The following is a 16,172-nucleotide window of genomic DNA, read 5'->3' as shown; positions in this document are numbered from 1 at the left end:
GGGCCTGTGGCCGTCGACCACCCAGCCCCCCCATGGGCCGGCCCTGTCTTGATGAACCCTAACTTGGTTACACCAACTTCTCTTATTTTAATGTCTAACCATAATCCGGCTTATATAGACTAACCAAACTTGCTAGCCAAGACATTACCAAATATAATAAACCCTAATAATTCTTGGGCTGAGCTTTACACTTGGGCCAAACAACAATTGTGTCACCAAACAATACTTTTTATGGTTTATGGAGAACATGACTCTACAATTTTAAGGGGTCGGTTTTTGAAAATAAATAAAACTTTTTACCGAAGGGATTGCTTGCGGTCAAGGTCTCGTGGGTGGTAGGGATGATGCCAATGGAATCTATTCAGTGGTGATTTGATTAAGTGATAGTGAAATGTTTAGCTCATTTGTTGTATTAAGATATTATTGATTTGGACATTTTCTTCAAAGACAAAAAATTCATTTTGTATAGGTGTTGTGAATTTCTTGGAATGACCTATTCATGATATGCGGCCCGGGCCGCTTACGTAGTGAGACTTTCCTTACCATTTTAAACATTGACATTGGAAAAATCTTATGCAAAGGGTCACACATGCTTATTTCCAAGTAGTTTCCTCTTAAATTGAGAAATAGTTATTTATAGTCGTCTCATATCCGATCACATTATCCACAAGCCATTTAGTACATACCTCAAAATGTATTCAGCAATTGGTGAAGCTGCCAAAATGTCATCATCAACTTTATCGCAGCCTTGTATCCGGTTTTCTCTTGCAGAGATCGAAGCCGCGACTGAAAACTTTGATGATGAAAATGTCCTTGGAGAAGGTGGATTTGGGAAAGTATATAAAGGTAGTATATGTATAGAAGAAACCAGTCATATTGTGGCCATCAAAAGGTTGGATTCTACATCCAGACAGGGTGAAAACGAGTTCCGAGCTGAAATTGATGTGATTTCCATGTTACGGCACCATAACTTGGTGTCCCTGATTGGTTTTTGTGATGATAACAAGGAGAAGATTCTTGTTTATGAGTATATGCCCCATGAAACCCTTTACCATCAGCTACACAAAGCCGATACTCATTTAAGTTGGGTACAACGAGTCACGATAGCCATAGGTGCTGCACGTGGACTGGACTATCTTCACAAAAGTGACGAGACAAAACAAGGAATCATTCATCGTGATGTGAAGAGTTCCAACATTCTTTTGGACGAGAACTGGGAAGCTGGATTTCAGATTTTGGGTTGCCGAAAATAGTATCAATTGACCGGCCAATTTACACGAGTGCAAAAGGCTCATTTGGGTATATGGATCCAGAGTATTTAAGCACCGGGAAACTGACACGAGGAACAGATGTGTATGCATTTGGAGTGGTGTTGTTTGAATTGTTATCTGGGAGGCGCGCTATAGACATTAGTAGAGGTGAGGAGTCAGCTTTGGTACGGTGGGCCCAGAGACGTATGAAAGAACGGAAATTAGATCAGATGGTTGATGCTAATATAAGGGGAACAATTTCCTCAAAATGTTTAGGACGATTTGTAAAAATCGCGGATCGTTGTTTGCTTAGTGATCCGAAAGAGCGGCCTAGCATGGCCGAGGTTGCAACCTCACTTGAAGATTTACTACAAGTACAAAAGGACTGGGACAATTCTGAAAAAACATCCGTTACAACGTTATTCGCTTGGATGATTCCTATGTTTATCCATAGACGCACCTTTCCACCAACAAACCCTGAAAACGATATAGATCGGGTCTCTTCGACAAAAAATGAGTTAGTTGCTAGAGATTTGAAAGTGTACACATTTGACGAACTGAGACGTGCAACGAGGGGCTTTTCAGAAGGCGCATACTTGGGTGCATGGAGTTATGGAGATGTTTACAAAGGCCGGGTCGATAAAACAACCTATTCTTTTTCCAAGAGTAATAAAGGAATGCCTGTTGTAATTAAGTCACTTTCTTGGAACAAAAATGTCAAACTTGAAAAGGCCAAGGTAAATATCATGTATTTCACCCTTCTTTTTGTAGCTTAGTATATCTCTTCATGAAACCGGACACATACAATTGTGAAGCATGATCACATTCAAAATGCAGTTGGAGTTGGAAAATTTGAAAGAGTTTAATCATCCCAACCTTGTTAAGCTCATTGGATATTGCTTGTCAGACAAGCAACTCTTCCTTGTGAACGAAGTCATGCCTAATGGAAACTTTGAGGATCACCTTTTTAGTGGTATGCAACATAAATAAGATTAGAGATAAACCAAAGAAATCTTTTACTATATGTTTGAAAATGATGCAAGTTTATCTTTAAATACTTTATATGTTCATGGTCTGTAGGAGCTATAGCACGACTTCCGTTGGTTACAAAAGTGAAAATAGCTGTAGGAATTGCTCGAGGGATTGCTTTCTTGCATGACGCACGGGATTATGCAAACCCGTATTTGCATTGTGGAGGAAAAAGCAGTATGTTTCGGCTCGACAGGCGTAAGATATTGCTGGATGAGGTATAATCTAAGCGCTTTTGCTACAGGCATTAAAAAAGTAGGACCATATATATATAACCTTGTTTGAAGGCTTACATAACCTTGTTTGACGCCCCAATTTTTGAATGCGATGATTTCACCCAAATTAATCCATTTTGCCTAATGTTAATGTTTCCTTTTGTAAAAATATATGAAAAATTGATGTTATAAATACTTATAAAGTTATAATTCATGCATTTTTTTAGTCATCTAAATTTTCTGTTCTCCCATCCCATGTTTAGATTTTACTTAGCATGATATGCTAGTAAATCTTTTAGAAATTTATCAACTTTGTCGTAAACAATGTTCTTTTATCAATTACTATTTATTTTCGCTCTGCATCACATTCTTTAAAACCCCTTTTGCCTATATTCATGAAATATGAATTTGCAGGATTTTACAGCAAAACTTTCAGATTGCGAGCTTACTAAGTTAGCACACAGTCACTATCCCTACAATATTCGGGATGATAACGGTCTTGTTTATGGCGACTATTATCCAGGGTTCAGTAAGTCGCTTCATCTTCTCTTGATCTCTTCTATATATACAATCATATATCTGTTGTAATATTTCTAGTGTTTATCCAATGACATAGAATAATTAAGGATTTTTCTGCAGAACCCTTACAACTGCAAAGCAATCTTGATGGTTTTACACTTATACTTGTGGAGGTTCTAACAGGGAAACAAATCTCTTATGATAACGAAGTTCAAAACATGGATGATTTATTGGTCCAAAATGGAAAAATGTCGATACATAATATTGCAAAGTCATGTTTTGAAATCTGCAATGAGGATGATGCAGAATTAAAGATGCTCATATTGTTGGAGGAGCATGAGATGCATATCTACGACGCACTCGCAACAGCAACAGCCGAGAATTGTTTAATGTAAGCATCCCATAATTAACTCTTCGCTTTTCCTACATTCATTAGGGGACATGTTGTTTTCTTCGCTAATCTCTCACAATAGGTCAAGTTAGGTAAATATTTTCATGTTTTGGGTCATTTTGAATTCCTAACTAGTCAAGATGGATTAAGTATGTTGCGTGCATGATAAACTAGTATTGGTCAGCGCATGCCTGTGTGGGTCGAACACGGGCTATCTTATTATTTTACACTATAACGGGTTAAATGGGAAAAAATTAAAAGGTTTAGCTTAAACGAAACTGATCAAACACTTTAAAAGTCTTCTAGGAAGTATTTCTAGTACAACTTTATCAATTAAGTTACTTAAAAACATGATATTACAATAGTAATAATATACAGTGGTTACTGTAATAATATTAACAAGCTCAATGTTTCAGTAATTAATGTGTTAAACGTATTCTTCTAGTTTTATGTGCTACCTCTTTTTCAAGGTTTGTGTTTCAGTAATTAATATAGCCTTTGATCATTTTTATGCTAATACCATGACTTTTTTTTTCTTGGTTGTGTATATAGTAGAGGGAGGTCATGCAGAGTATAATTGAGTGAGAGTGGATCGATCTATAGAAATGGGATTGATTCATTATATGATGCGCATAATCTTCCTAATTACACCAGAGATCCTCTGCCTGTGACTTTCAAGTCACATGACAACAACCTTATGTCCTTACTGTTACTCTCTAACATACTAGCTTCAAATGACCGAGACTTGCAAGCCGAAAAGATTTTTTGGATCCACAGCGAGCCAACTAAAATAATTGATGAACGAAATCCTACGCTTTGTTCTCTCACATTTGGGTCCAAAATCCATTATGTTTATGGAACTGTAGCAATTTTCCAAGCATGTGATTTCTTGAGTTTCTTGCACGACAATTTTGGATTGTACGTATGATTGTAGTATCGATTACAGGTATGGCAATTTGTAAATGACTTGAGATCTTTCTAAATCATGTGGAGTTTGTTATCATATTAAAATACTAGTTTTAGAACCCGTATATTACACGGGATTTGTCAATATCCAAATTAATACAATGAATTATTTGAAATAAAAAAACTAAATGCTAAACATAATAACATAATTTTGTAAAATGTATTACGAATATATTCGAATATATATACTACAAGTACTAAGAAGTTTAGAATTTACAAATTTGATAAAAGTAAAAAGGATTACTTGACAACTTCTTGAAGGAAATTGTCATAAGCATGAAAGTAAAGTAGATTTTCTGTATATGCAGTTAGTATCTTAAAAGTAAACCTTCCGTTAAATAAAATAAGCCACCAAAAGAACTATGATCCTAACTACACAATGCATTTTCTCTGGCATTGAGTTTATTGTTAAGCATACATTATTTTTGTTGTGTGTTGTTAATAAAATAAGATGTAAGTAACACAAATATAAAGTTCAATATTAAAGCAAATATGATTGTATGAAGTTGACTTACAAGATGTGGCAAGTTTATATGTTTCAAATTTGTAAATAATTACACTTCAATCTCATCATTGGCAGTACCCCAATTGTCACGTTCAACGCCTTCGCGTTTTTACTCATTATTGAAAACAATAAGACATAATTAAAACATATGATCATTTATTATTATTTTTTTATCAATTTAGTAATAAAGTTTCAAATAAAAGAGCTCACCCACGGCCGATGCCAGTATGGCGTTAAAGTTTTACAAGTTTGTAAAAATTTGAAAACAAAAGAAGTTAATTATGAGTGCATTGAAACATTGATTTTCGTTGGAATGTTTGATTGCATAATAAATCAAAAGAAGAGACTTGAATAGGAAAAATTACAATAATGAATGTGTGATACACTTGACATAATTTGAAAGACATTGATCAATTGCAATATTAATATTCTCAATTAAAATTGTATATTTATATATTTAAGGCGGATTAAAGAAGAGTATGTAAAAACAATTCTGATTTTGTTATATTAAATAAATATTGAGTTGATTAGCTATTAATGTCATAAATCAATTAAATTCTTTTTTTTTCTTTTGTGATTTAAATCCGATTTTTACATATGAAAATGTTTTTAAAATTAGAAAATATATACCTATACATATTTTTGTTGTTATGCTATAAAATATAGATACTTAGAAAAGTTAAGATATTAAGGAGAGTAATTTAATTTTTAAATGAACATGCAATCTAAGAAATCATATTATTATTATTGTTGTTGTTATTGTTATTGTTGTTGGTACATTCTTTTTATATTATTATGCATGACATGATAATATATATTATAAATTAAAATTAAGATTTGTTAAATATTTCAATTTCATTTTTAGTTTTATAATTTCTCATGTAAATTACAATAAACATTATTTGTTTTATTAGGAATTGTCCAATTTTAGAATATATAATCTTTATTTATATACTTATATCTATACTATGTGTACTTAAATTGATTTTATTTATATCACAAAATTATTTTTTTAAATGAACTTAATCAAAAAAATACTCGTGCAAAAATGTATCCAAGAATGCTTCTTTCTATTGAAAAATTCATTCTCGATGTCATATATGTATAATTGAAAGAATTTTGGTTATGAACCAATTTCGGAAATAAGACCTCTCATACAATAGTTGTTCTAACCACTCAGCCTAAATACAAAAGGAACGTTACCTTTATTGATATATTTCTCAATTTACCACCCATAAAAGGAAAGTCGAACATTAAATTATAACGATGAATGTTTTTCAAGAACTATGTTTTTTTAAACTACAACATGAAAAAGATTTTGATAAGTTTCAGAGAGCTTCTCGACTTGGTCATAATGGCAACAGAAAAAGTAACATGCTAACCCATTCAATTTTTTGAATATTTTGTTTCATTTGAGCATATTTTTGCATGAAATGCTTCCCATACAACGTTTTGATCACCACTGAAGGAATAGTTAATGTTAACATAAATATTTCAAATTTGATAAAAGTTAAAAGCATTGATAGACAATCTTTTATTAAATTTTAATAGTTGAAGGAATAATAGTCAATTTTCCAAATCCCGAACCTTTTGATTATTTCAAAAAATGCCCTTAAAAATAAATTTGAAACCCGAATCATGTATAAAATTCTAACTTTCATACTTTTAACATTTTCAAGTCAACAATTTGAACCCATAACAAATTTAACAATAAATCTAGTTTGCATTCTCAAACTTTTAAAAATACTCAAAATTTTCATTTTTGACCCGTAACAAATTTTGATTTAAATGTAGTTAACTTGTACCAAACAATCTATTCACCAACTTTTAACCCATAAAATCAAATTTAAGTTTCACAACAAACCCGAAACAATTTTCATTTGAGAAACATAATTTGTTGTTGATTTTTGGAATTCACCAAGTATTTTGAAATATAAAGTAAAATAATATGTTAATATTTATATTTATAAAAATATATAGATATTATATAAATATATTGTAAAAGAAAAGTGAATAATAATTGATCTATTAAATATATATTAGTTTTGGAGGGAAAAAATTATAAGAATTAACTAAAAGATGACAAGTGTCTACATTTATTTTACTTTATTAGAATAGGTAGATTCCATGTGTAACAAAATCAATAATCGAATAAAACCGAAGTTTGTTTCCAAGAATTAGAAGTTTTTTTTGAGTGAAATTCAAGTATGAAGTTTGATTAACCTTGGTGTCAAAAGTTCGGAAAACAAGCACGTCCCCTTTACAGTTACGACATATACCCGCCACGTAAAACCATCTTTAAGAAGAAGAAATATCGGAAAACCGAAATAAAATCGATTGAAAATATTTGTTTAAGAAAAAGCCTTGGACTTGTGTGTGTGCTTGTGTACATGTGACAACCCGCAATATCCGTACAATTTTTAAACAATAATTAGACATAATGACATTAATAAATGCCCTAGATTAGACACATATTCATTAAATCATCAAAAGTCTAAGAAATTACGTTCGCATGTATCTCACACGCTAGGTGATTATATGGATTACTACGTCATGCTCACAAACACCCGACATGACGATTGGTGATACTATATTTTGAATAATAAAAAAAATATATTGTTATATGTCAAAGGAAAAAATGACACAATATATCTATATATACGTATATAAATAATGACTCAGAATCTTGCCTGAAGCGTAACAATACTTTATATTTAGTAAACAGACTTGTGTAAATGAATCCAATAAGACGACTAATTGAAAATTAGTAAAACTTTTTATGATTTTATTAAACGCCAATGAGTATTGTAAGATTATGATCAAGCTTTGTTTTCACTATAATATAATAACTAATTAGATACATATCCGAAACTAGATATAAAAAGATATGATAAGATCAAATGGTCTTAAAATAATCCTAAAGTCTTACACTAACCAACAAATTACTTTGACTCCCCCATATGATACATGTCCACATCGATGGCATGCATCCATCCATGAGCAAACTCCAACATTTTCACAATTAGTGATAAAAGGGATGGAAATGTTGGTTTTTGAGTATTCCTATGTCTAACCATGCTAAAATAAGCCATTATACAAAAATGGATTTAGAAAATAAGTCAACTAACATAAAGTGTGTTTAGACCCTTCCTCTCTCAGACTCTCACCACCTTGAAAACGAGCCATCTTAAAACTCTTTCAAAATTTCGGTATCCACACACACTAACATCTTATCTCTAAGTGGTATTATATAAAGAAACTTAAGACTACTTAAAATCATATCACCATATTCCCTGGCAATCCAAAACAAAATCCCCACTACCTCACATCTCCCTCCCTCGCTTGTTTTCTTTCTAGCCGAGCACACCAAACACACCCCCCTAATTCGATTTTCAACAAACACACATTTATATCATTTTTCTTTTTTGCTTCTTGCAAATCAACAACATTTTTATAATAATATTTCAACCTTTAGACAAGTTAATATGAGAAGGTGCGCTTAAGTTCAAGAAGGATGAACCAAGGGTTAGGAGTAATTCAAGAATTAAAAATTGGTGGGAGTGTTCAACTTCAAGATATTATTTTTTCTAGCTTCATCATAGGATTTTGCAAAATATAGATGCCCGTTGGATGAATACAAACAAGAGTTCTTAAACATCACTCACTGACGACAAGGTGAGTTTCACAGCCCCTTTTCTCTTTTACTGTTTTACAAACTAGGGGGAGAAACATACTAAACTTGTTTGATAACTTTGCATTAACTTAGTTAGTAACTTTACATAAACTTTTTAGTAACTACGTTTCATAAACTTGTTTAGTAACTTTGCATAAACATATTTTTATAACTTTACATAAACTTATTTCATAACATTGCATAAACTTATTTCATACTTTACATAAACTTATTTAATACGATAATTAGTAAGCAAGACATAGAATCTTTATGTGAGCATGAGTTACACGAGGCCCCTAACATCTTCGGATCAATACATTCTATAATCATTAACTATGGGTTTAGCCGAGGAATATGTGGGTAGTACTATCGGGATTGATCCTCCGCTCATTGTTAGTCACTCTAACCGACATGTTAACGGGTGCATATAATCTAATACATTTACCGTGGGACGGTACCGGGCAATGAAACAACATGATTTAGGCTAATTCTCATATATTAATTTGTATTCTTAGCTAGTCTACAGAGGATTATCGATCTTGTTTAGCTTATCGTATATATCATATTGCAGTGCATAAATTCAGTTACATATCAAAAAGGGCTTTTAAGTTCGTAAATGTAAACTGTTTGGACAACGTTTTCTTCGGGAAAACACAATCGTAATGAACAAAGTTTTCAACTTCATAAATATGTTTTAATGTACATTTTAATCACGAAGACGTAAGTAACTTTTAAAATACGTTTTATTTACGTAAACATGAACAAGTTTTAAAGCACGCTTTTGCCATGAAAATATAAGCTTTTGATAAATGTTTTAATCATGAAAGCATATATTTGAGAAATCATTACTTGTTTTATACATTTTAAACATTTGAAACTCAACATTTTCATAATAATGGGTTTAAACATGCATTTAAAACCTATGAACTCACCAACATTATGTTGACTTTTAAGTATGTTTTTCAGGTTATTAAAATCAGGAAGAAATTTGTAGGCATATACAAGCATCGCATCGCATGTAGGATCACAACGTTAATCAATAGCTGTGATTATCCATGAATGTCGTGCGCCCACGTTTCCGCCTTGGCGGGGTGTGACAGTACATGAGGCGTAAACGAATCAGTAGTAATAAAGTAATATAACATGTGCATTCAAACAATCACATATGGCCCACATAATTTCTAATCATGTAACCCTAAACAAATAAACAAATAAGCTATAAGTAACTAGGGCACTACGTCTAGTGTCCAATATTATAGTCACGGCTCTGAAACCAATCTGTAAGACTCCAGCTAAAGCGGAAACGCCTGAGTGTGACATACAGATTGTTCAAAACACATGTGACACTATTAAGTGACAATATTATTATTAATTGATTTAAATTAAACATCATATACACAAGTTTGTAAATTAAGAATACAAGGAAATATAATTACAAGTAACATTTTGTCCATTTGTTTAAATAACCTAAGTCTAGTGGCTTCTCCGTGTATGATCTTCTACTAGCAGTACCTGTAGCATATATATAAAATACGGTCAACTAAATGAATAGTTGGTAAGTTCACACAAGTTTTATATAAGTACATACAAATCATGCGATTCCATGAAACTTGTGAAAATTATAACTACTTCGCATGCAATGTCCTTTCCAGTCGGTAACAACCAATATACTCGGATCGGGGGTCCCTTTTCTACTCATAACAAAATGGTCCTAAGTGCAAGGGGGGGGGGATATTATATGCTACCCCCAAAAATGTAAAATCGTTAAAAAGGAGGTGTGAGAAACTCACCTTGAAATCGAAGATCAACTTGAAATAAAAAGTGAAAGCGCGTTTAACGAAACCGAAGCAACCGAAAGTACGTTAAAGAATCCTAAACAATTGAACTTCTCGTACTATAAATAAAATAAATACAAATATTTAAGGACTAACTAACGGGGTTTAAAAAGGTTATATATTTTGGTTTTAGGAGTTAAGCGATATTTTAGAATGCTTTCATAGCATTTTATGGCATATTATATTTATCTTTAACGGGATTTTTAACGAACTATATTATTTTAATATTATAACTTTAATACTAATATGTGAGTTATGATATTACAAAGTACGGATTTTAAATAAGAAATTTATCTCAACAATTATAACTAAGTTTACGTAAAGTTAAAGAATTAAGAATTAATGAATTATAAATTTGATGAATTAAGGTTAACGAGTTTAAGTTAACGAACGAATTAAAATTGAACTGATTAACGGATATGAAAGTTAACGAAATGAATAATTAATAATGGTTTACTCAGGTTTTACGAACCTTAAAGAAAGTGAAAGATTTGGTTTTGAATAGTAAGTGGTAAAATTATATTATTTATGGACATGGATTTTATGTGGTGTATGTTGTCGCCTTTTCTTATTGGGTTATGTTAGAGAGCCGAGCTTAACTCGTTGATTGTTAAAAATAATAATAATAAATAAATAAGAACTTCACACAAGGTCGGCCACAGGCCAACACCCCGCTAGCCCTGGATTTTTTTTAAATTATATGTATTTTTATTTAAACAATATGTATATTTAGTGTTTAAACTAAAGTACATAACTACTAGCTTGGTCTAGTGGTAAAGGGGTATTACTCCCACCAAAAGGTTATAGTTTCAAATGAGACATGTTTAATTCTATTTTTATACAAAAGTTTTTTACACATAACCAAGTAAGCCCATGTTAAAATTAAATTGTTTTAAACCCAACAAAATACTCTTTTTATTTAAGAGCATTCTTATCCCACCCTCTATCTCTAAACCAAAAATTACACTAAAACGCACTACATTTTTTCTCTCTATTTCAATTAAATAATAGTACTTTTTATACCTTTTATCATTACCTTTTCTTTTTCCTTTACTCACAACCACTTTCAAAATATATTAAAAAAATTATAGGGGATGAACAGTAACTTTTCAAATATACAGAAAAATCACTACTTTTTCTAAAGTATAAAAACTCTTCACCCATAAGAGCATTCTCATCCAACCCCTCATTTAATGTGAGGGGAGTTTTTATAATTTAGAGAGTGATTCAGGCTATTGTGAATAAAGAGTTTTTATATTTTAGAAAAAACAGTAATTTTTCTGTATATCTGAAAAGCTACTGTTCACTCCCTATAATTTTTTAATATATTTTGAAAGTGGTTGTGAGTGAAGGAAAGAGAAAAAATAATGATAAAAGGTATAAAAAGTATTATTTAATTGAAATAGAGAGAGAAAATGCAGTCAGTTTTAATGTAATTTTTGGTTTAGGGATAGGGGATGAGATGAGAATGCTCTAAAATCCTGAATCACTCTCTAAGTTATAAAAACACCTCTCACATAAAATAAAGGGTTGGATGAGAATGCTCTGTCACCTAAAAAAATTTTCGAATTCCACAAAATTTTTTTTTTTCTTTGTCGAAGCCTTTCCTAACTTCACACGCACACCTTTAAAACGTTTTCGGACCTCCACACCCTTCAAATAAAATAATACCAGTTTCCAAAATAATCACTCAAACCCTCACCGGAAAACCCAAAACCCTCGCCGGAAAATGCTCTCCATCTCTCCGGCCACCACCCCCACCACCGGAACCACTCTCTCCGACCACCACTTCACCCACCACCGAACCGCCCACCCCCGCCGCCTCCCGCCGTCATCCCACCGCCGCACCCCCACCCTCCGCCTCCACCGCACCCAAATCTCCGCCATCGACGCCGCCCAACCGTTCGACTACGAATCCAAACTCAACACCCACTTCACCAAATCCAAAACCCTCAAAATAGCCATTGTGGGGTTCGGCAATTTCGGCCAATTCTTAGCCAAAACCCTCGTCCGCCAAGGCCATGATGTTCTTGCGTATTCAAGATCCGATTACTCAACACAAGCCGCTGATCTTGGCGTCAGGTTCTTTACTAACCCAGATGACCTTTGTGAAGAACACCCAGAAGTTATATTATTATGCACTTCGATATTATCGACCGATAAAGTGTTAAAGTCTTTACCTTTACAACGATTAAAAAGAAGTACTTTGTTTGTCGATGTGTTGTCGGTTAAAGAATTCGCTAAAGATTTGTTCTTGCAAACGTTACCGGTCGAATTCGATATTTTGTGTACCCACCCGATGTTCGGGCCGGAGAGTGGGAAGGACGGGTGGAACGGGTTGCCGTTTGTATTCGATAAGGTTCGGATTGGGGAGGAAGAATCGAGGGTTTCGAGATGTGAGAAGTTTTTGGACGCGTTTGCGCGGGAAGGGTGTGTGATGCGGGAGATGACGTGTGCGGAGCATGATTTGCACGCGGCGGAGTCGCAGTTTATAACGCATACGGTTGGAAGGATACTGGAGAAGTTGGGGTTGGATAGTACGCCGATTAATACGAAGGGGTATGAGCGGTTGTTGGATTTGGTGGAGAATACGTCGAGTGATAGTTTCGAGTTGTATTATGGGTTGTTTATGTATAATAAGAATGCGATGGAGCAGTTGGAGCGGTTGGATTTGGCGTTTGAGGCGTTGAAGAAGGAGTTGTTTGGGCATTTGCATGATGTGTTGAGGAAGCAGTTGTTTGGGAAGCGGGAACGGGCGTTGGGGGTTTTGCAGCAGCCGCCGGTGTTGTCGAAGTTGCCATCTAATGGGAATGGGTTTGCGTTGCCACCGGGTTCGACGGATTCGGAATCGGGTTCTGGTACTAGTTGATGGTATGTTTATCTTACTTTGTGTTAATGAGCCAAGTTTTGTTTTAATTTTTTTCGGTGATTTTTAGCAGTAAGAATAAGAAAGTTCCAATATATGATGATTTGTGAAATGTCTAAAATACCCTTTACGATAAAGAAAACGAAGGAATCTCGTGTGTTGAAACTGACACTTCGATTAATATTTTGTAATGATAATTGATAAGAGTGGCAGTTCTTGATATGACAGAAAATAAATCTGGTTTTGTGATGTCGTATTTAAGCTGTTAGTAAACTTATGGTGTTCGGTTAATCTGTTTAACCTGTTTAAATATTGGGGTTCTGTTTGGATTGACATGTTTAACCCGTTTTATTAAGATGGTCGACCGCTTATGACTGTGTAACTAGTTTGTAACAAACGGGCAACCCGTTTGTTCTGTTTAGATAGACGGGTTAATTGGGCTGTGCTTGGGTTACAACATGCCAACCCCTATGACCCGCTAAGATAAATGAGTTAAACTGGTTGTCTTCACTTGTATGATGCAGGCTTAGAGCTGTTATGCTGTGCTATATGTAATATGGCAGCTTATGAGGCAGGGGATATGCACAAGGCTTCAGCATGTTTCTTCACTTGTATGATGCTGTAATTTTTGGTCTTTAGTTATATGTTTATTATATTTTGAGGAGTTGTGCTATGTTTGTTGAAGAAACACTAACCGGACCCCGGGCAGGTTACTAGTAACCTAGGGGTTGGAGAGCTGTTTCCCACGAGGGGTTAGACCCTTGGAAGATGGTTCTTCTGATAACCTGCAAAACAGACACCGTGAGCTCGTCACTGAGAAGGGGGGGGGGTTCCTCCTTGTGACCACCCTCCGGCGTGAGAATCAGACTAGATTGCTCTTTAAATATAAAAGTATATTAAGAGATTGCTAGAGCAGATATCAGGTATATATGATGATAATATGATAAGATATGATAAGATCAGATGATCATACCATTTGTGGTATTTATAGCCGAAGGTAGGTTTCCAAGGGGTTTAGCCGGCCCAACACGCTACCAACTGTAACCTATGCACGTGCCCTGCCTGTGAGTGGTGGATAGGTAGCGGCTGACACAGAGCAGGCGTGTCGTGCACTCTTCCTCTTCTGCCAACTACAGGCTAGGCACGTGGTATGGCAGGAGTTGGTGGGTAGGCGGCGGCTATTGGTCACAGTGCTGTGGCGTGCTGTCTGCCATGCTGCTGTCAGTGAGCTGTCGCATCTTTGATCAGATCTTTTGCCCATACCTCGTCAGGTACAGTAAAAGATCCTTCAGTATACGGACTGGCTTATTTGGGCGGGAGTATTCCCCCTCCCGCTTCTGTGCGGGATTGCTCCCGGCTTGGCTCATTCCTTCAGGTGACACTGAACGATTGAGAGCTAAGTGCCTTGTGCGTGTAGCCATGCTGCGCGGGTGGCCTTCCCTAATGGCTTGTATCCGAGGCTGCGGGGACAGGCGGAGTCCTTCACCATTGGGAGGCATTTCCTGCGGGACCAGCTTGCGTACTGCGCGTAAGGACGTCACGTCTCTGAGCATGGTTGGTCCTGCGGATCCAGTTGGTCTCTGCGCAGACGTCCCTGTTTAAGGTGAGTCTTGCGGGTCCAACTGGGCTCTGCTGGGACCTACCTCTTCAAGTCCCCCCAGTCCAATGTTCTTCTCATGAGTGTTTAATGAAGTGAGGTGAACTTTTGGACTTGAGCAAAGGGTTTTGAAAAGGGTTTTGTAAGGTTTTCCATGGGGATTCTTTCCGCGGAAGTCCTTGTCACTTGCAGAAATGCCCGAGTTTCCTGCTTGGTCTTTGGGTATGATGCGGGTAGGTCTGTAACCTCCTCGCAAGTCAGGAGCATTGAGTCCCAGTTGTATGTATTTTCCATGAGGTTTTGGTAGTTTTGAACATAGTGATCAATTATGTTAAGACCACCAATTCCATCCTGGAGCTTCAAACAACGTAGTTCTCGATGTTCCCGCTATGCGGGGATGCTATTTCCGTTTCCGCAAGCATTGCCCAGAAGATCCTTCTTGGTTTCAATTCCCAGCGGAGCGCTAGGTATGTGAAGGGTTTTGCCTTAACACTGTACCTGCGCTCGTCTTACGGTTACTTTACTCTCAAGGTATTCCTGGCGTCAATTCCCTGCGGGTGCTAGGTATGTGAAGGGTTTTGCCACGTTATTGGGTTCGTGCGGGTAAGACCGCCTTCCCACGCAACGACTTCACGTAATGTGAATGTCGTCACCAGTGTTGGATAGTTTTAACCGTTCGACGCGCGGTTGTTGACAGGTTATTATTCAGTTTCCTTAATGATTCATGCGGATAGACCGGCACTTTCATTTTTGGGTGCTGAACTTTTTCCCCTTCAACTGACCTGCGTGAAGGTTTGTCACGTTATTGGGTTCGTGCGGGTAGGACCGCCTTCCCATGCAATGACTTCACGTAATTATGCGGTGAAAACCGGCATATTAGTGTCCAGAAAAGTATAAATGTAAAATCATCAGCTTCGATATTCTTAAAGAGAATCATTTCCATTAGAAGTGGCTCTTGGCCTTCTCTTTACAAATTGGAATTGATTACATGCAAACTGTGTAATTGAACTCCCTTCCATGTTGGGATGGGAGTGCCATCGAGCCGATACGCACCTGGTTCGGGATCTCGTTCTTTACGCAGCATGTAGTCTCGTTTTTTGAAGCTGGAATTGGTTCGTGTTTTCCCCAGCTGGGGTTCTATACGCACTCGCCTGCCTAGCTTTTATTTCGCCACGAGGTGCTGCGAGCGTCCCATCTCTGACGAATGTTTCGACCATGTCTTTTACGTCTATGCATTCTTCAGTGTTGTGGCCTTTTGTTCTGTGATAGTCACAGTACTTGCTCCGATCAGCATCGTGACGATGCCGGATTACTGGAGGCTTTGGC

General features: G+C 35.6%; 1 protein-coding gene and 2 pseudogenes across 2 annotated transcripts; all 3 read left to right on the top strand.

Moving 5' to 3' along the window:
* Positions 1–692: 692 nt before the first annotated feature.
* On the top strand, positions 693–1,253 carry LOC143602723 (putative serine/threonine-protein kinase PBL28 pseudogene; annotated as a pseudogene).
* LOC143602721 (putative serine/threonine-protein kinase PBL3) lies at positions 888–3,408 on the top strand. The gene is made up of 5 exons (XM_077079739.1): positions 888–1,987; positions 2,088–2,223; positions 2,331–2,497; positions 2,909–3,023; positions 3,134–3,408. The coding sequence occupies exons 1-5, from the start codon at positions 1,304–1,306 to the stop codon at positions 3,406–3,408; spliced, it is 1,377 nt and encodes a 458-aa protein (XP_076935854.1). The 5' UTR covers positions 888–1,303.
* An 8,704-nt stretch (positions 3,409–12,112) lies between these two features.
* Positions 12,113–13,930, top strand: LOC143602720 (arogenate dehydrogenase 2, chloroplastic pseudogene; annotated as a pseudogene). Its single transcript, XR_013147899.1, has 2 exons — positions 12,113–13,254; positions 13,774–13,930. The product of XR_013147899.1 is annotated as an arogenate dehydrogenase 2, chloroplastic pseudogene (transcript).
* The last annotated feature ends 2,242 nt before the right edge of the window (positions 13,931–16,172 follow it).

Source organism: Bidens hawaiensis, unplaced genomic scaffold (assembly GCF_021521415.1).
Source record: "Bidens hawaiensis isolate Kalapana, Puna unplaced genomic scaffold, B.hawaiensis_p1.1 tig00059551_1, whole genome shotgun sequence".
NCBI lineage: Eukaryota > Viridiplantae > Streptophyta > Magnoliopsida > Asterales > Asteraceae > Bidens > Bidens hawaiensis.
Note: the sequence above shows the minus strand (reverse complement) of the source record. Positions and strands in the feature narration are given on the sequence as shown.

Coding starts and splice junctions, on each gene's coding strand:
- LOC143602721 (XM_077079739.1), top strand. CDS start 1,304: ATGGATCCAGAGTATTTAAGCACCGGGAAACTGACACGAGGAACAGAT. Junction 2,498..2,908: donor GTAAGATATTGCTGGATGAG/GTATAATCTAAG, acceptor ATGAATTTGCAG/GATTTTACAGCAAAACTTTC. Junction 3,024..3,133: donor CGACTATTATCCAGGGTTCA/GTAAGTCGCTTC, acceptor ATTTTTCTGCAG/AACCCTTACAACTGCAAAGC.